Source organism: Melozone crissalis, unplaced genomic scaffold, assembly GCF_028551555.1.
Source record: "Melozone crissalis strain CALT ecotype California unplaced genomic scaffold, PUWL_Pcris_2 ptg000107l_1, whole genome shotgun sequence".
NCBI classification, from domain to species: Eukaryota; Metazoa; Chordata; class Aves; order Passeriformes; family Passerellidae; genus Melozone; species Melozone crissalis.
The window spans coordinates 2,279,577-2,301,026 of record NW_026535884.1 but is presented as its reverse complement, the minus strand read 5'-3'; the positions used below and the strand labels follow the sequence as shown (position 1 = coordinate 2,301,026).

At 45.5% G+C, this 21,450-nt stretch overlaps 1 protein-coding gene across 10 annotated transcripts in view; it reads left to right on the top strand.

Annotated features, from left to right (window-relative positions):
* Nucleotides 1–21,450, top strand: part of CAMTA1 (calmodulin binding transcription activator 1) — a 242,505-nt gene that overhangs the window by 211,203 nt on the left and 9,852 nt on the right. For 6 of the 10 annotated variants that reach the window (XM_054292020.1, XM_054292029.1, XM_054292024.1 and 3 more), the window contains 12 exons: nt 3,012–3,151; nt 3,846–4,042; nt 4,402–4,480; nt 5,286–5,601; nt 5,969–6,480; nt 7,617–7,804; nt 8,169–8,415; nt 9,516–9,587; nt 10,617–10,637; nt 13,413–13,606; nt 14,143–14,217; nt 18,789–18,819. In XM_054292020.1, coding sequence (XP_054147995.1) covers nt 3,012–3,151; nt 3,846–4,042; nt 4,402–4,480; nt 5,286–5,601; nt 5,969–6,480; nt 7,617–7,804; nt 8,169–8,415; nt 9,516–9,587; nt 10,617–10,637; nt 13,413–13,606; nt 14,143–14,217; nt 18,789–18,819 — 2,072 coding nt within the window. The remainder of the gene's footprint in view (nt 1–3,011; nt 3,152–3,845; nt 4,043–4,401; nt 4,481–5,285; nt 5,602–5,968; nt 6,481–7,616; nt 7,805–8,168; nt 8,416–9,515; nt 9,588–10,616; nt 10,638–13,412; nt 13,607–14,142; nt 14,218–18,788; nt 18,820–21,450) is intronic. The other 4 variants (XM_054292022.1, XM_054292021.1, XM_054292023.1 and 1 more) reach the window with 4 other exon arrangements.

Below are 21,450 nucleotides of genomic sequence, written 5' to 3'. Positions count from 1 at the left end.
TAGGGTTGTTGTTGTTAGTTTCTTGTGGGTTCTTTTTTGTAGACTAGTGCAGTGCATGCACTTCAAATGAGCAGGGTTCCTTTTGAAAGGGACATCTTGGTGTAATTGACGCTACAGAATGATGAAAACACTATACAGAAATAATTTTGGAATTGTCATCAGCTGTGGCATGCTTAGGCAGTGATTTTGGTCACCTGGGAAATGCATGGGGGCACCTTCCCTGCTCTGCTGCCCCACTTGGCTCATTTGCTGCCTGGAGCTTTCTCATTTGGGGCACACCCTGATCTGGGTGAATTCTGGTGGTCTCTTCTGGACACAGGGAGGGCTCTGGCTCTGGCCATGCTGTGCTGGTGCTCCAGAATGTTTGTTTCTACTTCCCATTTTACCAATAGCAACACATTTCTAAAATGCCTGATCTGGTCAGAACCAGTTAGTCCTGCCCTTATTATTTCCAGGAGCACTGGCAGGTGTCTGAATAGGAATACCTGGGAGCACCAGATGTTTTGGATTCTGTTTCCTGAGAAAAATTCCCTGCTTTCATTTCTTTGGTGTAGTGTTTTGTTTGGTGTCTGGGGACATTGGTGGGTGACAGGTTACCTTTGGTAGCTTCAGTCTTCTGACAAAAACTGACAGGAAGTTCTCAGTGTCTTGGGGATCAGGAAAGATGGAGGTTTCACTCATTACAGATCATAAAGCCCAGAGAGAAGAGCCACAAACATAGGGCCATCCATTTCTGCTCTAGATTGAAAAAAAAATGGGGAGAAAATAGTAATCTGTACTTCTGTGTTTCACTGTGTGTCCAGGTGTACAGAGTTATTCTCTGTGGACTCCTAAATGAGTAGGAGCAAATCCCAGAATCTTGCAACCCTGAGCTTTTTGGTTTATTACTCCAGTTAGAGCCAAATTTCTTCTTTTAAAAAGATGCTGCTTGTGCCTGTACGAGGCTGAGAGCTCAGATGTGATACCCAGTGTGGCTTGGTGCTCTCAGCTCTAATAAATACAGGTTCTGAGGGCTCAGATATGATACCCAGTGTGGCTTGATGCTCTAATAAATGTAGGTGCTGGGGGTTCAGGTATGATCCCCAGTGTGGCTTGGTGCTCTCAGCTCTAATAAATGCAGGTTCTGAGGGCTCAGATGTGATACCCAGTGTGGTTTGCTGCTCAGCTCTAATAATGCAGGTGCTGGTAGCCAGCTAGGGAGAGTGGTATTACCTGTGTGGAGCCCTGTTCCCTGCAGGGCAGGTGTGGCCACTTTTGCAGGTGCCTGGGCTGTGTTTCTCAGGGAGGGGAGCTCAGCAGGGCCAGGTCTGTGCCAGTCTCTGCAGTGGACGTGCTCTGCCTGGCAATGGGGAGGGAGGAGACAGCGGTGTGGACTGCACTGCAGCACACTGCAGCACTCCTGGAACAAAGATCTGCTGGGCAAACGGGGCTGCTGCTGCTGCTGTGTGCTGGCCACAGCTGAGGGACAGGGCCCTGACACCTCAGCAGCACCCGCAGTGTGTGCTGATACAGCTGCCAGTCCTTTCCCAGGGGCTTTGCAATTAACAGGACAAGTGAAGGATTAGTAAGGCACTAATAATAAATCTTTTGGAATAGTGAGCTCACCTCTGACATGAGGTTAGATGGGAGGTGCTGGCCACAGTCCTTTGTCCCTGGCTCTTGAGCAGCCAGAGGGGGATGCTGAAGCTGGTCAGGAGGGAGTGGTGCTCTTGCCTGCTGTCAGACCACAGCAGCCTCTTGGTGAAAAGGGGATGTCTCCAGCCCCTGGAGCTGAGCTGTCTTGTACCAGTGGTCTGCAATATTGTCCTTAGTGCAGTACAGCAGAGATCCACATCTCTCCAATACCTTCTACTGAGAGCTGTGCCTCAGTGTAGCATAGAATACTCCTACAGCCTTCCAGGGAGGGCTCTGTGTTCTTGGAGAAGACTGACATATTTAAAACCTCATCAGAGAGTGTCTATTTTGGTGCACACACTCCTTTTGCTGTCACTGGGAGTGGTTCTGGGTTTATGAGTGTTCTGCACCATCATACCATTCTATGGATGCATGAAACTGAACAGTATGGGGGCTGTCTCTCCCTTACAGTTTACTACCTATGCTCTTAGCATGATATCAGGATTCATTAAATGTTCCTATGCACAAAACAGTCCTGCCCAGCTTCACATGAGCTGCATGAATCTGCAGAAGGAGCTCTGCACTTGCAGCCATTCCCTCTGCACTGACTGGCCCTATCCAGAGAATCATTCCCTCAGCTGATCTCTGTGGGATCAGGTTCAGCAATGATCTGTTAATCTATCTGAACCTCCCTGCTCCACCACTCAAGCCTTAGGAGCTGTAGGATAGTGCTGTGTTAAAATGCAATGAGGGGAAAATCAGTAACACAGAATTCTGCAGGGACCAGGGGGCTCCAGAGTTTCAGAGTGGTGTTACAGGATTGTCAGTGCCTGTACTCCAAATTGTGGTGGTTCTGTTTCTGGCCCTTGGCTGAAGCTGTTTTCCAAGAAAGGAAGCCTGCCAGGGAAGGAACAAGTGCCCTGTTAAAGGCTCCTTTTCCTAAGCACAGAAGGAAGCAGAGGTGTCTTTTTCTTCCAGATACCATTATTGCATGATTCCAGGTTGCAGGCCAAGCTGAATTCAGGGCCCTTGTAAAGTAGAGGGGTGACTGTAAAATGGTAGATGTGATCTTACTGAAATGCTCAGTGAATGGGGATATTTGCTTAGAGTTTGTGTTTTGAAAGACTTTGCATTACCACTAGTATTGTGTGCCTGCAGCTGGACTCACAGGGAAAGGGATTTGTCCTCTGCCTGCATTTTTCATTTTTCTGTCTGTTTCTGTAAGGAAGTTCTCTGGAATTGCAGTTAAAAGGTTGCTGCAGGAAGTTGAAGAGTTAGGCTGAAGACCAAATGTGTGTGTGCATTTCCAAGCACTATCTGTCACTTCCAGAATAGCTGTTTGTGACTTTAGCTTCCTTTCCATGGAAATGTCCTTACTGTGGCTTTCTCCAACCCAGATAACCAGTTCAGGATGTCCATACTGGAGCGACTGGAGCAGATGGAGAGGAGAATGGCTGAAATGACAGGCTCCCAGCAACACAAACAAGGAGTGGGAGGCGGGAGCAATGGGAATGGGAACAGTGGAACACAGGTGCAGGTATGAACCCTTCTGTGTCCAGACACAGCTTTATGCTTTCTTACCAGAGGTTTTTTTGTGAGGTGGGGTTTGGAAAGGGTTATAGTTTGTCCTAAGTGACAAGTCTGGTTTGTGGGTGTCCAACAGCAGCTGGTTTTTGGTCACATTTGCTACTGTTTCAGTGCTTGTAGGAGTGGAAGGCTGCCTGTTCAGGCCAAGCTGCAGCTCCTCTCAGTAATGGGAGCTTCATTGAGCCAGGTTTCATAAACTCTTGGAGGTCTGTTACTCACCTAAGATAGCTCAGCCACTTTTGGAGGCATAAAATCAGCAGGATGGCTTCTGTTGCAGTGTTGGAAACAACAAGGTTTAATAAAAGGCAAAATAACAAACAGAGAAAAACCGAGCCAGGTGCAAGAGGTTCTTGCTTATAGTAAAACACTTCACAAAAGTCATTAGTTTCTTTGTTCTCTTCTTTTTCTAGTAAATGGCTTAGGTGGAATTTCTAGTAAATTGCTTAGGTGGGACTTTTTGGCTTCTGTCTAATTAAGTTTGAGGTGAAGTCCCCACGGTCTTATGAGGTGTCTTTTTCACCTAACCAAGGAGAGAAACTTCTGGGCTTCTTTTTGAGGGGACAAAGGATAGTTTTGTCACTCAGTCAATGAAGGCACATTCCCATTCCTCTCCGTGGTTAACTGGGATGTGTGTGGTGTTCCAGTGCGTTTCTGGGACTGGGACCCTGGGCAGCTGCTTTGAGAGCCGTGTGGTGGTGGTGTGTGAGAAGATGATGAGTCGCGCGTGCTGGGCGAAGTCCAAACACTTGATCCACTCAAAGACTTTCCGAGGAATGACCCTGCTCCATCTGGCTGCTGCCCAGGGCTATGCTACCCTCATCCAGACCCTCATCAAGTGGCGGTAAGACCCAGCCTTGGACTCTGGGCTGTCAGCACAGGCATGGCAGGAGCATTTATAAACTCTGCTCAGTCCACATTTCTGGGTGTCTTGTGCAAAGAACCAAGCCCTTGAACTTGTTCCCATGCCCCGATCTGATGGGACCTCTTGACCTCTCTGTCTCTTGAGAGCTGCTGGATCTATCATGCTCTCCATGCCTGTGGTGAGGGCACTGTCTGTAGTAAATACACCTGTTGTGGGCATGTAGTAAATACATGTGTGTGACCTCTTCTCTGTGGTACAGAGCTTTGGATAAATCTGTGCTTAGACAATGATCCTGACATGGTTACAGAGCATCGTTCCTTCTCTTGTTTCCCCTGCAGCACCAAACATGCAGACAGCATTGATCTGGAGCTGGAAGTTGACCCTTTGAATGTGGATCATTTCTCCTGCACTCCTCTGGTAAGAGCAGGGTCTGAAACTTCTGAAAGAGTCTGAGGGCCCTTTGGGGAGTTATTTCTGATGTGTCATTTTCCTGAAGTGTTTCACTCTCTGTAGAGTGGATGTTCCTGCTGTGTAAATGGTAAGGCATAGTGCTGTCAGCTTTCTGGCATTTTGTTGAGAGAGAGCACACAGAGCAAAAATTTGTCATTGAGAAACACGAGGAAAGGAGACAGACAGATAGTTCTGGTTAGTGTTTTACATAGAATCTAGTCTCCACTATCAGGGTGTGAAAAGGACTTTACATACCTTCTTTCACATTGTCCTCTGTGACTGTTTAACTGTAGAGGTTGTAAAGTTACAAACTGTCTTGGTCTCTGGAGTCACGAAATCATGACTGAGGACTTAAACAAGCAAAAAGCCAGAACAAATGGAACCAGAGCTGCCAGTTTACAACTCAGTATTGATTTTATGGTTTCCAGCCTTTGGTCCTGACTCCGTGTTCCTGACCTCAGAGATTCCTTTGTGTATGAAGCTGTTCTGTCTCTGCAGTGATGCCAATGCCACAAAAAGAACTCAAAACAGAAGAAACCAAACTGTCAGCTTTATTTGTCAATTGGAGGTTTCTCTGTTGTAGGAGAGAATAGCATATATTCAGTCCCCTGTGTTGGGTTGGGTTGGTTTTGTTGGGTTAGAACATTTATAAACATGATCTGCTGGCCTTGAGCACGTCATGGTTTTTTGTCAGAAGAGTTTTTCCTTGAGCTGGGATTAACAAGACAGGAGAAGGCATGTCTCCAGTGGCTCATTACCTTTTCTTCTTTAGATGTGGGCCTGTGCCCTGGGCCACATGGATGCAGCAGTGGTGCTGTACAAGTGGGACCGCCGCGCCATCTCCATCCCCGACTCCCTGGGCAGGCTGCCCCTGGCCATCGCTCGCTCCCGGGGCCACGTCAAGCTGGCAGAGTGCTTGGAGCAGCTGCAGAGAGATGAGCAAACTCAGCTTGGGCAGAACCCCAGGATTCAGTGCCCCTCGAGCACAGACTCCAACACAGAGAGCTGGGTGTCCCAGTGGCAGAGTGAGCTTGTTGCCTCTCAGGAGCCTCAGAAGGGAGTCACAGTGATCTCCAGTACAAACACAGGTAAAGCATCCTGGAGGGCATGCTCTGTTTTGCTGACATTTAACATGTGAAAATGTGGGGGTGAGGAGCTCACCTGGGCACCAGGTTCCACCTGTAGCCTTGCTGTCCACAATTAATTCTTTTCTTGGGGTACATACACTTGCATAAGCATCAGGAGGAGGAGTGAATGCCTGCTTTGGAAACGCTTGTGTGTCTTAGGAGTGGCTGAGACAGTATCCTCCCTGGGTGGTTGTTACTCCCTTTGCACATCCTGTCAGGTGTCCATAGAGCACAGCACAAACTTTGGCCTGAGGCAGAAGCTGATGATGTTCCTATAGCAGTTGTGAGTTGCATGTTTAGTTTTGACCATTGATCTGTTTGTTTACAGAGCTGAGGCGGCCAAGATCAGAACCTTCCAGCTATTACAGCAGTGAGACTCAGAAAGATTACCCTGCACCCAAAAAGCATAAGCTGAGCCCTGAGTATTTTCAAGCCCGGCAAGAGAAGCTGCTTTCCACTGCACTGAGCCTGGAACAGCCAAGCATTAGGAAGCAGAACTCCAGCTCCAAGCAATCCTCCACTGAGACAATCAGCCCCAGTGAAGGGCTGAGGGACTATGGCCGGGAGCTCTCCCAGCACATCCCAGAAGTTACTGGGTACCGGGGCTCTGGCAGCCAAGCAGGCATCAAATGGAACCCAAAAGACATTTATATTGGTGTGTCTGCAGTGCAGGTGGCTGGGAGCCAGAAGGGGAAGGAGGCTGTGGCCCATCGGCTCCGCCAGCGGGAGCAGATGAATGTGTTGATGATGGCTGACAGGGAGATGGTGGATGCAGAACTCTTGTCCTACAGGGACAGCACAGGGGATGAGGACTGTTTACACCACATGGATGAGCTGCAGGTAAACACACCCACAGATCCAGGATCAGCAGTCTCTGAGAGCATGGAGGCTGCACAGAGGATCCTGACCATGAGAAATTCCCATGGAGGTCTCTAGAGACTGTGAATTGTGCTTTGAGGAAGGAGGTGGTCACACAGTCAATGTACTTTCTTCCAATTTCAGTGCAGATATAAAGGCTAATGGTTAGCATTTAGGGTTGTACACTTCAACAGCATACAGAATGCACAGAATTGTTTGCAGATGTGCAAGGAAAAAGGAGAAAGCAGAGCCTGATCATAGCAGTGCATGTGACTCAGGTGGCCCAGTAGTCCTGTGGGAACTGAGCAGAAGTTCCTACAAAGACAGTGTGAGAGAGGTAGTGCTGTGGTTGCAGGTCTGGCCTCTGCACTTCAGAAGGAAGGAGGTAGGAAAGAGTGGAGAGTGGAAGAGACAGTGGGTTTGGGGAAGGAAGAATCCCACTAGGTATGGAATAAAAATATAACAGAGGAAATAAAAATATAACAGAAGCAGGAGAGACATGTGAGAAATAGTAACTCTGAGAAAGATACTGGGGTTTTCTGAACAAATGGGTAATGGGAACACAGCCTTACCTGTTCTGCCTTGGCATCTCTGAGTGTTCTCCTCTGGCTGGTGTAACGGGTGAAGCAGAGCATTGCAAAACAAGAAGAGTTTTTATTCTGAATTGAAAATTTCTGTGACACTTGCTGAGCTGAAGGATATCATTCAAAAGGATTCCTGACAATGCTTTATCCCAAGATTTTAAATTTCTCTTGATGTCCCTTTATTGTCCTCACCCACTCTACTGCACATCTCAGCAAAAGAGTGGCAATGTTACTTTTCCTTTGGAAATAACATAGCAGTGACAGCTGTAGAGGGAGAGCCCAGAGACCTTTCTCCAGATCTTTTGGGTTCCCCATAAAGGGAAAAAGATGTCCAGAGAATATGAAACCCTGCAGTGCTTGGTCTGAAGACTCAGAAAATCAAATGAGCTCTCATTAATGGGTTTCACTCCACTGTTGAAACAAACAGTAGGTTTGGGCAAAATGGGGAATTCTGTCTAAAGCTGGGCTGTAACATGGAAGCACAAGGCACTTTCTACCAGGCAACTAAAGTTGCTGTTCTTTCCCCCTTGGCAGGTGAACATGATGACACTTGCAGAGCACATCATTGAAGCTACGCCTGACAGGATCAAGCGAGAGAATTTTGTGCCAATGGAGTCGCTGCTGGTGGAGAGGACAGACAGTGCTGCCATGAGCACCACCATGAGCTGGCTGGCCAGTTACCTTGCTGATGTTGATCACTTGCCCAGTGCTGCACAGATCAGGTCAGTGAGAGCTCTGAGGTTGGGTTTTGGTGTGGTGTGAGCACTGGGCAGCATGTGCTGCCTCTTCAGCCTGCAGGTGCCAGTTCTCAGTGAGGCTCAGCTCTGGCCTTGCTGGCCCAGGCACATTCCTGCGCTCAGATGTATTGTTGCCAGCACAGCTACAAATTCATGGAATGGGGTTTTCATCCCAGCACCACATCTGTGCAGTGCAGGACAGGCAGGCTCAGGGGTGTGGGATGTTGCTTGGAGAGAGAGACAGGAGCATAAACTTTTATCTTAAACTCAGAAATGTTGTTGTCCTTATCTGTGATGCAAACCCAAGTGCTTTGTAAGCCAATAATTCCTACTGTGATTGGTATTTCAGAAGTCTGTATAGTGAACCCCTGACCCCTTCTTCGAACACCAGCTTGAGCCCTGCAGGCTCTCCAATCAGTGAAATAGCTTTTGAGAAACCCAGCCTTCCCTCGGCAGCAGACTGGTCTGAATTTCTGAGTGCATCCACCAGCGAGAAGGTAGAAAATGAGTTTGCACAGTTAACTCTGTCTGATCATGAGCAGAGAGAACTCTATGAAGCTGCCAAACTCGTCCAGACAGTATTCAGGAAATACAAGGTATGTGGCTCAAATGTCCAGCTGTCTTCCTTGATGGGTGTGTGTGAGAGAGAGAGAGAGAGAGAGTATATTTTGTTACTAAGCAAAATGTAGGTAATATCCACTCCAGGGACAAAAATACAGTTTCTATCATAACCTTTTCAAGGCTTCTGACATTTGCTTGTTGATGTTTGCCCAACAAGTACTGTGGAGGAAGTGCATGCCATGCCATGCTGTGGCAGAGCAGCCCTCACAAAGCACATCCTCAAAATGGACCCTCTCACTACTTTAGTGCTCACAGTGACCCTGAGAGAGGTTAGAAAGTCTCTTTTGCCAGCCCAGCAGTCAAAGAAGGAGTCAGAACTCTTCAGTTCTTGTTCTCAAGGTTGTTTATTGTTTCTTATTTATAAAATTCTTTATCCTCGCCTGCCAAGGTCTGCTCAGCAGGACAGTCAGAGGCATGCTGGCTGCTCTCAAGGCAGTGTTATCTTTTTATACTAAAAACTACAATATTTACAATTACTTCCCAGTACCTATCACCTATGTTAGACAGTGAGCTTCTACTCTAAACCAATCCAAAAGTGCCACCATCACAGCAGAAGATGGAGGCCGAGAAGAAGGAGAAAGGCTGGACATGCCCATATTCCTCCATCTTGCCCCCTGAACCCCAATTCTAAAAACCCCAAAAAATCTATTTTTTCACCCCGTGACAAATGGATTATTATTCTACTTAGACTTTTGTGGCTTGCAGATCCTCATATAAGGTTGGCAATTTGCTCCATGGGTCATAATCAAAACCACAGGTGTCTTGGGCTCTATGCTAGGGTCTCTGAGCCCCCTGGCAGGGGTTTTGGCAATCCAGGACAGCCAGAGGGATGTCCTGAATTCCAACAGTACCCCAGAGGTTCTGTTTAGTTGCCCATCTGGTGTTAAGATGCATTTTGAAGGTTTGTTCCTTATGTGAGTTGACAGCAGAGGCATCTCCAGGAGATGCCTAGGCCTGAGTTGGAGCAGGCAGTGTTGACAGGAGAGGTTTTCCCTGCAAGCAGACAGGAGCCAGGTCACCTGTGCTGGGTTTTGGTGCACTCTGCCTGATGCTGCTCCTTCCTCTGTCCCCACAGGGTCGTCCTCTCCGGGAACAGCAGGAGGTGGCTGCTGCTGTTATTCAGCGCTGCTACCGAAAGTACAAACAGGTAATCCAGAAAGTAAAATCTTATTAACCCATGTAAGTGCCATGAATGCACCCCTGCCCACCCCAACACTGGGCATTTTCCCACTGTTCCTCTCCTGTGCTTTTCAGCATGCAGTAATGAAATACCTTGCTCAGACAAAATTGAAAAGGGAAGAAGATTTGTGTTCTGATACTTAGTTTTGGAGGAAATCCTTGAAATTAGTTTGTGATAATGCCTGTGGTTTTGCTGTGAGATGGAGGGCTGTGATGTATTCCATATTGGCCTTTATGCATGCTACAGCCTGAGGATTCTCTGACTAGTTGCTTGCCAAATTTCATTGTGAAATTGAAGTTGGTTTTGCCTTTGATAAAGGTGAAGATGAAAAATAGGTTGTTTTATTTTGCACATACTAAACTTTTAAACAATGGAAGTCACACGTTGTAGGTTGATGCAAGTTTTTCCAGGACTGAGACTGTTCTCCAGACTCTGGTTGGAGACATGTTTTCAGGCTGAGTTCTCAACCCCAGAAAGAGAAGATACCTTTGCTTTTTGATTTTTGGTTAGGTTTTTTTGTTGGTTTTTTTGGTGTTTTTTTGTTTGGTTGGTTTGGGTTTTTTGTTTTGTTTCATTTTGGAGGTTTTTTGGTTTGGTTTTGAGGTTTTTTTTGGTGAGGACTAGAGCCCACATTCCTCTTCACACTTTACCCTGCTAGACACAATCTGTCTAATGCCTGGCAGCATGGTAACAGAAAGTGAGGCAAGACACTCATGCTCTTTTACAAGCCTCGAAAACATTTATTTGGGAAGTCTTTCTAGTGTTAGGTGACTGCATTGTGGTTATCATCCAACCCATCACATGGCTTTCATTCTGGAGTGATGCTTCCTGTAGTAGGGAAGCTTAATTCCATTCAAAAACTGCTTGAAAATTGCTTTGTCCTGGATCTTGGAATTGCTTCTTTTTGAAAGAAGATTGTTTGGGTCTTTTGTTTTGTTTTGCAGTCTTTATTTGCAGAACTAACATTAACTATGTATTTTTCTGTTTCTCCCCAAGCTTACTTGGATAGCCTTGAAGGTAATACAAATACAAACACTATTTTGGAAACAGTTCCCTCTGGGTCACTAATTGTCACACTCAGTATAAACAAGGAGAACCTGGCATTTTGGAGAAACCTTTTAATAGCATCCACTAATAAATGCCTGTGGTTGAGAAATCAGTGAGAAGCCAGACTTTCGGGGAGTTTTGTAAGGACTGCTGTGCCACAGTTGCATCAGTTCCCATGAGCAGGGATGGGCTGAGCTGCTGGGAGGGATTTGCAGCAGTTTCCAGAGGACAGGCTTTAGTGCTCCTGATCAGCTGTCACTTGGTCACCTTGGCATTTGGGGGGCACAGAACATTTATCCCACCTGTGACCCAGTGTCCTCTGCATTCTGCCTGCCTGCTGAAGTGTTTTGACCATTCATCTTTGAAATACCTCAGTGCTGATTTCCTAAAACCAGCATCTCAGTACGTTGCTGCTCATGCTGGAGGCACAGTTGTTGGTGCCACTGTTAAACTGCTCACAGTCAGTAATTCTCTGCTGGAAAAATGGATTTCCCAGCTGTGCAACACCTTGATCTGGTCAGATTCTGGAGTCAAATGAGCTTTTCTCATGGCTAGCAGGAGGCAAGGTGTGCTTTTCCTGGAGAGGATGTGTCCTTGGGGTGATGTTCCATCCACAGCTCCCCCTGCCCTGTGGGTTTGGGTCAGGCTCACTGTTCTGTCACCACGAGTGGGCTGAGCTCTGGGCACTGAGCTCCCCAAGGCTTTCCTCTTTGGGGAGGGGTTCGGGTCACATCCCCACTGATCCCCTTTGCAGAGAGAAGAAGGGAACAAGAGGAGGACAGGGTGCAGCTACTCAGGGCTTAGAGCTGCATGCAGACATGGTGGGGTCAGGTCTGTGCAGTGACTGCTGGTTTCTCTTTCCTGTGCCTTATTCCTCTGATCTGTTACTGCACTGAGCAGCGAAGGTTTGTGACTGCATTGGAGCAGTCACAGCTCATGGCATGGTTTTGTATTTAAACCCTTCTGTTCAGGGGTTTGTAACTCAGCCACAAAAGTCCCATCTGGGCTAACAATTTGAAGGAGAACCATTACCAGCCCATGAGTGGACTTGTTTAAAACAGCGAATTTAAAATCACAATCTGATCCATTAATTAAAAAAAATGTTAAAAAGAAAAAATAAGGAAACAAAAAAAACCAGTAGAAATTAATAACGGCAAAATATGCTCCTAATGACTGCTTCAATTCCAAAAAGTGAAATTTGGTAAATGGTGGTCTGTGATGATATTGGAGGATGTTTTGCTTTGGGGTTGGGTTGGGTGAGTTGTTTGTTTGCTTTTGGGGGTTTTGTTCCCAGTAGAGTGGAAAATGCTGAGAAATACTAGGACATTACCCTGTACAGGGCAGTAGCTGCTACTCATCTGTCTGATAAAGTGAGTAGAAGTTAAAGCTGATAAAATATCCAGGAACAATAGGCACATTAGTTTTGAAAGTATTAAAACTATTTAAACTTAGAAAATAAGATCAGCAGACACTGAAAACCTCTGTTATAGTAGCATAAATGCAACTTCTGTACATTATTCTACATTTCCGTCTTAGAAAGGACTTTAAAATATTCATGAATGCAATGGTTTCTGTTAAGTAGTCATGACCTTGCATGCTGTCAGGGGATAAGAATGTAGAATAAAGATTTTCTTTTGAAGAGTTTGCACCTGCTTTATTGGGAATCACAGGGCTAGAAGTAAAAATAATCACAGTGCTAGATGGAATTTGGATAGTGTGTGACTGCTCATGCAAATTTGTGAGTTCATTTCAAGCTTGTTACAGATTTCTAATAAGATTTAATTCTGCCTGTGTTCTTAGGCTCAGTATTGGACTTACAACTGTTGTGGTTTTGGGGGTTTGTTGGGGTTTGGTTTTTAAGAAAGATGGGGACAGACATTTGGTGCTATAATAGGACAAGTAGTAATGGTTTCAGACTAAAAAGGGGAGGAATTAGATTAGATACAAGGAAGAAAGTTTTTATAATGGGGCTGGTGAGTACTGGCACAGGTTGCCCAGAGATGTGGCAGATGCCCTGTCCCTGGAGACATTCAGGAGCAGGCATGGGGCTCTGAGCAGCTGGATGGGGCTCTGAGCAGCCTGATCTCCTTGAAGATGTCCCTGTTCATATTGGGGGAGTTGGACTAGATGACCCTTAAAGATTCTTCCCAGTGCAAACTATTCTATGATTTCATTTATCCAATCAGACTATTCCACAGGCAGAAAAACAGCTGTTTCCTTGATGCAGACGAAGTTCTGCCCCTAATCTCACCGTTTGTTCCAGTTTGCTGTCACCATTTTCTTATGGGAATAGATACTTCATTAACTTCTCATCACATCTTAGTGGCTCAAGAGTATTTCACTGTAGGAACCTGCTCCTTTTTGGTCCGGCTGGATGGGAGCAGGCTGGATGGGGCTCTGAGCACCTGATCTCCTTGAAGATGTCCCTGTTCACATTGGGTGGTTGGACTAGATGACCTTTAAAGATTCTTCCCGGTGCAAACTATTCTATGATTCCATGAATCCAGTCAAACTATTCCACAGGCAGAAAGACAGATAGCTGTTTTCTTGGTGCAGACTAAGTTCTGCCCCTAATCTCACAGTTTCCAGTTTCCTGTCACTGTTTTTTACACCATTCCCAGTCAGGGAATAGATAACTCATTAACTTCTCATCACCTTTTAGTAGCTCAAGAGTCTTTAGCTGTAGGAACGTGCTTCTTTCTGCTCCTACTGGGATGCCTCAGCTTCTCTCTGTTTCTGTTGTAGTATGCACTTTATAAAAAGATGACGCAAGCTGCCATTCTTATCCAGAGCAAATTCCGAAGTTACTACGAGCAGAAGAAGTTCCAGCAGAGCCGCCGGGCGGCGCTGCTGATCCAGCAGTACTACCGCAGCTACAAGGAGTGCGGCAAGAGGAGGCAGAACCGCCGGGCAGCCACCATCGTGCAGCAGAAACTCAGGTGAGCTCCGGCTGAGGATGCTCTTGGCATCTTTGTGTCTTGCTTCGGTGCTGTGCTTCACAAAGGCCAGTGGGAAATGCAGTGTGGTTTGTTGTCACTGACACGTTATAGAAAAATCCTTTTGCCAGGATCTTTTCTCCTGGGAAGCTGGGAAGCTTCAGCTTCTCCATGTTTGGCTACTTTGGAATGTGATTTTGAGAGTTGTTTACCCAGCATGTGAATTGTTTTTACTTGATGACCAATAACAGCTAGCTGTCGAGGCTGAGAGCAGTCACAAGGTTTTATTATTCATTCTTTGTTAGCCTCCTGATGTCTCCTTTGTTTTGTATAGTTTTAGTATATCGTTTTATTTTAATATAATATATATCATAAAATAATAAATCAGCCTTCTGAAACACGGAGTCCAGATTCTCATCTCTTCCCTCGTCCTGGGGACCCTCAAACACCGCCACAGTTTGTAGGATAATTATTCTTGCATTTAGTAGTGTTCTCCCCAGTTTTGCCTGCACTTCAGTGTTGGGGTTTTTTGTGTTTAGAAGCAGTCTGCTTACCAAGAAGCAGGATCAAGCTGCTCGCAAGATTATGCGGTTTTTACGACGCTGCCGCCACAGGTATGACACTGTCTTTTGGTATCTGCCCTCCCTTAGAGCACTGTGACAATACCCAAGTGTGTCTGCAATGAGTGCAATGTAAATATAATAGAACCAGCTCACTACAGATCTCAAAGAACAAAGCTGAGCTGTTTCCATGATGTGCTGTAAAAAATGAAATTTTTTATTTAGTACTGTTGCTGAAAGAGAATTGGATACAGCTCCACTGCTTATAATGTAGAACAGCCCAGGTTGTTTGACTTTAAAAGCTGGACTTGAGAAAGTCTAAAAAAAAAATCTTGTTAAATCATAGCTACAGCTTCTGAGTGCCACCCAAAGCATTTATGGTATGTGGGAAAGTGCAAAAAGTGATGACAACTGGTGTGTGCTGGAAATGCCTTCAGTTTGGACACAGAATCATTTGGTTGGCTCTCCTCAAGTGTGTGTTCTCTTCAGTGTGGGCAGGTGGGATGTGACACAAGAGCAGCACAAGATATTTCACATCAGCCGCTCCACCAGCATGGAAGCAGCACAGGCTTGCCAGAGTGCTCCCCTGTGGCAGCACTGCCACACCAGCAGGGTGTTTGCTGTGGGTTTTAGTTAAAGGCTCCCCTGTATGATGGAGTTGCAAACTGGGACTTTGCCTAGACAGTGGTGAATCCTGAAATTCTGACTCTGCCCCCTCCATCCTCACTACCCATGCATTTCATCCACTCAGGTCACACCTGATGCATTTTGAAGCATGTTTAGTTCAGTCCAGTGACATTTAACAAGGAGAGCTCTTAGAGGCATGTGATAGACTCCTGATTTTAGAAACAGACTCAGTCCTTATTACAGGATTTCAAAGCTTCACTTTGTAGGAGGTCAGTGTGGCTCGTGCTGTGGAAGTACATCTTACCTGCAGGTTCAGTGGGAATTAGCATGTGTGGACAACAAAGAGGGCTTTGTAGTTCCCAGGCTGATTCCAAACAGCCACAGGCATTGATGAAGAAACACAAGTGGCTTCCCTCTTTCAGCAGGGCATAAGGAAGAGACCAAAGTGGTTGTTTTGTTGTGTTTGCTGTGCAGCATGTCCTGGAGGTTCAGAACTTCTGCGTCCTCTCAGATCTGCTTGAGATCCAGGCAGTCCCTGAGGGAACCATGTGCCAAGTTTCCATCCATGGGGTCTCTGGGGTCAGCCTGAGAGGTTCTTAGAGCCAGCTCAGACACAGGCCCGGGGAATGGGGAACCCCCAGTGTCCCACCAGCAGCCAGGATGTGCCATGCACTCCAAACAGGGTTCAGTTTAGACTCCAGCTGTTGAGTAACACAATTCTGCAAGGCTTAAATTGCCCCTGATTGCAGCAGTTCTTGACTTCAGCTCATTGCCTTCCTCTTTCTCAGTGTCTCCTCTTCCCTTTGCAGAGAGACCCTGCTCATCTGCACCCAGGGTCAGTCTCCTCTCTCCAGCAGCACAGTCTCTGCTCTGGGCATCCCTGCAGGAGGGGTTCAGCTCTTGGGGAGTTCCAGACAGAAATCCAGCAGCAGGGAGGATTCTCTGTCAACATCACACTGTGCAGTGCTGGAAGTTCTGCAGCAGTGCAGTCCTGTCCCATGTCCATGTTTGTTACCACTTGTGGTTGCTCAGGAATTCAATCCTGGCTCTTGGCTAGGATGCAACAAAAGGAAAAAGTGACTTGCCTCCACTGAAGATGTTAACAGTGTTTCAAAACTGCCTTGTTTTACCTTCTGAAATAGAAACGATCACAGGGTCATGGTTGCCTTTTTTCTCCAAGCAATCATAAGAGTTTAAAATTGTGTTAATGTAACTCTTACTAGTAATTGACTAATTAGAACAGGAGCATTGTGGCATTGGTAAATGCTAAAAGTGAAAGCAAGACTTAGCAAAATAACAAAACCAGCATTCAGAATCTACCTGAAAAAATACATTAATGTAGCAGATTCATAGAACTGCTTAGAAATGTGACAGATTTGAGTCTCATTCCCCATTTTCCAAGTTTCCAACAGTGTGCACTTCCTGCTCTGCACACTTGGGCTGCATCTGTGTTCCTTTAGTGTCTCACAGACCCTCAGGCTCCTGTGGCTGCTGGAGCCCCACAGGGATCTGGTGCCTCTGCTCTCTCAGTCAGTGACAAACACTGTGCAAACCAGGTTCTTGGAGCTTTATTACCACACAGGATTTTGAAGACAGATCAAAAGCCTTTTGCTTGTGTAAACCACTGTAAAGGAAAATATAATCCTGGAAATTACACAGATCATCTACTCAATAGAGCAAAGCTTCACTTGCTGCAGTATCTCAGCTGACTCAGACTGACCTGTTTATTTCTTTGCTCCCTGTTCTGAGGAGCAGATCCCTGTTCTTGCCCTGGCACAGCCATGTCCTGGTGAGGGCACCCACCTCCAATCCTTCCCAAACCTGGCTCTGCAACTCTCTCTTGGCTGCCTTGTGGTGCAGGTACACTGGGGTGCCAGGTGGAATTGCTTCCTTCTCACCTGCTCTTCCTCAAGCTTTCTGAATTTTCTTTGTGTCTCAATAACAACTTTGTTCCTCCCTACTTGATTTTCTTGCTTACCTCTTCCTAAGGAGAGAGTAATAAAGCTTAGGATGCTAAGTGAGTTTCAGATCACCTCTGTGAAAGCTTCCTAATTATATCCCTTCAGTCTCCATGTGACTCTCACACAGGGTACAGCTGATGAGGTGCTTGGGCTAAGAGCCCACACTCTCTTTCTGCTTGTTGAAATCTCATTGCAGTCTCCTCCTGTATCATTCCAAATTAGCACACTGCTGCTATAAACAAGAATTTAGCAAAGTCCCAGTCTCCAGAAAGAAACACTTCAGCCCTCCAAGCTCCTGAACATCCAGGGGTGAGCCATAGCAGCTAGTACCTAATGTTAGTTAAGGCTCTGTGGTATAAAAATGGCACTGTGGAACTACTTTTTAAACCACAGTGCTTTGTTAGTGCAAGGGATAGAAATGACAGTTATTTTTGGAAGATCTGAGGGAGTGAGAGAAAAGAGAGCATGCTCAGGAATGTCAAACAAACAGGATCTTGTAACAGATTTCTGCCAGTTGATGGAGCTGGGGGAAGAGGCTGCAAAAGCCAGTTGCAGTCTGTTGTGAGAGAGTGAGATAAGTGAGAAGGCAGTAAATGCTTAAAGTTCAGAAATTCAACCTTTGAAAAATTGAATAGTTTAACCTAGGCTTTGGCCATGAGCAAATTCTGTCGATGAGCCAAAAAATTACTCTCAAGAGTTTATTCTGTAGCCTTTAAGTGAGATTTATTGAGGATTTCCCCAGGTCTGCTTGGTGGGGTTTTATCCTGTTTAAAATTGATCAAAGTCTGCTTTAAGCCAATTATGAGAACTGTTTGTCTGCTTGCATTCAGAACAGCTTAAATGGTCCTCTTGTTCTATTTTGTTACTTTGTTTTAATAATTTTTTGGCAAAAGGGCTTAATATCTCAAATGTGATTTTGATCACCTTGAGGATCTGATCTACTGAATTTAGTGTTTGTTGCCTGATCAGAAGTATTTCAGGTGTTTTGGGAGAGTTGAGAGGTTCTGCAGTTGGAGCTGTCAGTAGTGGATGCATAGATGTTGATGAAAATCAGAAAATACATGAAAAATACTTGAAAGGTCCATGAAAATCAGTAAGTTTTAGTTGAATATACTCTTAGAGAAGATACTGGAGCTCTAGTAGCTGAATGTCATGGAGACATAAGGGATCATTCATCAGCAGGAGTCATTCTGACTGTCAGACATGTATTGTTTCCTTTTGACTTTGAACAAAACCCCCCATATTTATCCATCTATTGTCATATTCTCAAAAATCTGGTGAAAAACATGCATCAGCATAACATGGTATCAACATGCTCTGTCACAGAAGGGTTGTTTATTTTTATTAAGAATGAAACAGAAACTTCCTGGCTTCCCATGGTGCCCAAAGCTGTCGGCTTGTACTTGACTAAATTCCAGCCCAGAGCTTGCCTCTAACAGCTGCCTCCAGGCTCACTGTCCTGAGGCAGAACCAAAGCTTTGCATAGTTAATAATTGTGGAAAGGCTCCACCTACTTAGTGATCTCCAGATGTGACAAATCTAGAGCTGCAAGGAAATCCAGGAGCTCCAATGGGTTTGGAATTGCTGAGCTGAATTCATGTATGGTACAGCCAGCTTGCTCTGGGAAGGTAACCTCCTATTCCCTGTTCTTTCTGTGATTTGTAGGAAACTTTTGCTCTTCTGGGGGATATCTAAACCACTGCTAAGATGGAGTTATGATCTGCAGTGTTTTCTGTGGAGTATTTGGGATGAGATAGAAAAGAGGTGATGCTGCCAGGGGAGGCAGGATGCAGTAGAAATGCCACGGGAATGACAGTGTTGGGTTTTTTCTACTTGCTTATAACTTTCTGCCCTAAAGCACCTAAACACAGGACACTTCCCTGGCAAAGAGGAGTCCCTAGGCAGGAGTGGGAAGGGTTCTTTCTCTCCAGGCAAGCAGAAGTGCTGTCTCCTCCTCCCTGAAGTGAAGCTCTGGGTAAGGTATGGTTGTTGCCATGTGTGTCTAATGGCTCTTTGGTATTGTTTTGCACTCTAAAGCCCTCTGGTGGACCATAGGCTGTACAAAAGGGTGAGTGTAGCTGCCTGCTAGCCAGTTCCTCTCTTCCATTTTAAGTATATATTTGCTTTCTGCTTGCTTGCATGGGGCTGCGGCCGAGATATGCCAGAAAGTTTCACCTCCATTAATTCTATGAAAGAATCTTTAATGAACTAACCCTACTGCAATGACTAACACTGCTGCTTTTGTAACAGGACAGAGCTCTGCAGTAGATGTTACCAGTGCATGAATGTGTGAAAAAGGACATGTATATTCATCATGGGCATGCTCAGATGGCATTGTTGGTGGGGGATTTTTTCAGTATCCAGAATGGCTGTGAGTGGATGTTGGAATTTGACAGGGTCTGCACTCACACACTCAGTGAATTCTGTCATGGACTGCAGCAGCATTCAGGGTAGATCATAGGAAGCTGCACTGCAGGTGCAGCCCACTCTAAATGGGGATTTATTTCTGCAGAAGAGCTCCTCACACTGCTCTTCACTCTCAAAGGTGGTTAAGCACCAGTTTATCTTCTCTAAGTTGATCTTTGGTAAGTTACATATCTGGTTGTGTTATAGGGCCAGCTTATTGACAGCTGTTTATCTCATTTATTAATCCACATATTTGGAAGGAAAACAAAAAAAAAAATTAAGTGAAGATGCTGTAACTATGTTCTAGTAAGTGCCAGGAGAGCATCTGTTGGGAGTCTCATTCTCAGCATGAAGAGCCCACTCACCTGTGTGCTCAGTCATGTTAGTGGCTGGGTGGGTGTGGGACAGCAGCCTGGCAAGAGGTGGTGTTGCCTGGAATGAAAAGAAAAGCTTTCCAAACAATATTAAAGGGCTAATACAAAGAGCAGTTCTTTAATGAAAGCATTCAGGTGCAGAAAACATAGGTAAGAGCATGTGCGGTATAGGATTTGTACAGTTTTTATAAGGTTAATTAATTAGTGTATCTAGCAGGCAAATCCAATGGTTTCACCCTTGGGCCTGCCCCTTGGAGTGTCTCCAGGAGGTTCTTTGCCCTGTATCTTGTTTTGACTCTAAATGCTGGTGCAAAACAAGATGTCCTTGTTCTCTTCTTGAAAATAAAACTAAATAGAATTTCAAGAGTGTGACATAATGTGTTAAAAAGGGTTAGCTATTGAACAGCTAAGAAAGTGCTAGAAACTATAAAACTGTATATTAGAAACCTACAAAGCTACAAGTACATGAAAAAGCAAAAAACCTTTAGGTATCAGTGGGAGAATTCCTGTGACAGGTTTCTCAAGGCAGGTGCCTCAAGTGCCAGCAGGGCTGCTCTGTTCCATCTCACACCTGAGAGGTTGTTAGGGCAGCAGGGTTTTTTGTAAAAAACTGCTGCCAGAAACTTCACCATTTGTGTGCTTGTTGCTCCTGTTTTCAGCCAAGAGAGTGGTGGCCTGGACCCTTGTGTCCATGCAATGTTGTAAAAATAAAACTGCATTGTTGATGACCAAGTTTTATTGACTTGGAGTTGCAGAGATCCTTTTCAAGACTCAAGAGTGAGAGCATGAATTGGGCCTGAGCCTGCTGCAGACACCATTATTTGTTTAACTATTTATGCTAACAAAGGAGCAGCTAATGACATTTGTTTCTAAATGATGACTTCTGTGCTACCATTTTTTGTTATGTTCTTGTTCTTTTACAAGTTAAAATTTGGAGGTTTTACTACGAACAGATGAAGTAGGAGTGTTTGAAATAGGGCAAAGGCCCAGATGTGCCCTGAGGGCAGCTGCTGATATCAGCAGAGGCCAGTTGTCAGTGTTGGAGGAGAAATTATTTACTTTTAAGGCTTTGTGTATGTGACAGCATGGAGAAATTAGCAGGAAGCAGATTCTGGATGTTTGGTAGCATTTGCAGGTTTTGCCTGGGATGACCAATGATGGTGATGGATGGGGAAATGGGGTGGGAAAAGTAAACTCTGAGCTATCTCAGTGTGTACTGGCTGCTGATCTGCCAAAGTCTGTAATGGCAAAAGTTCTGTGCTGGTTTGCATTCTGGCAGCACCCTGTGTGTGGGTGTGTGTTCTGGAGTGCACAAACACCAGGAGAGTGCCCAGGGCTGCTGATGGGCACAGGCTGGCACAGCTCCCCTGCTCAGGGAGTGCCTGCAGATGTGTCTGTACTACACAGATTGGGTGTTTCCTGCACACGTGCTGTTGGAGTGTGCAGAGAAATGATTGCAGCATTTGCTCCTGGGTTTCAGCTTTAAAACTTTCCAAATTGAGTGATTTTTTTTTTTTCCTGGATTTATTTGAGTGGCATTAGACCAGGATCAGTAAAGAGGAAGAGGCAGGAGATTTTACTGGCTGACTCTTGTGAGATGAGACTTGGTATCCTTCTGAAGCAGAAATTAAAATATATTTTAGCGGAAAAACCCAGTTGCTGTTGCCTTTGAATAACAGTTTTCATCTCAAGGAAACCTGCTTTAGTAGAGAGATTTCAGCTACTTACCATGCCCCCTATACAAATATTTGCCTTCATTTTGGTCGAACCATCCTCTGTAGCTTCCTGCAAAAGAGAGTTTTGCTCCCAGTCCAGGTGTGGAGGTGAACAAACTGCACAGCTGCCTGCAATGTGCCACTCTCTGCCCTGCCCTTGGCAGGAGATGATCTGAGGAGATCACAAGGAGAGAGTCTTTGCCA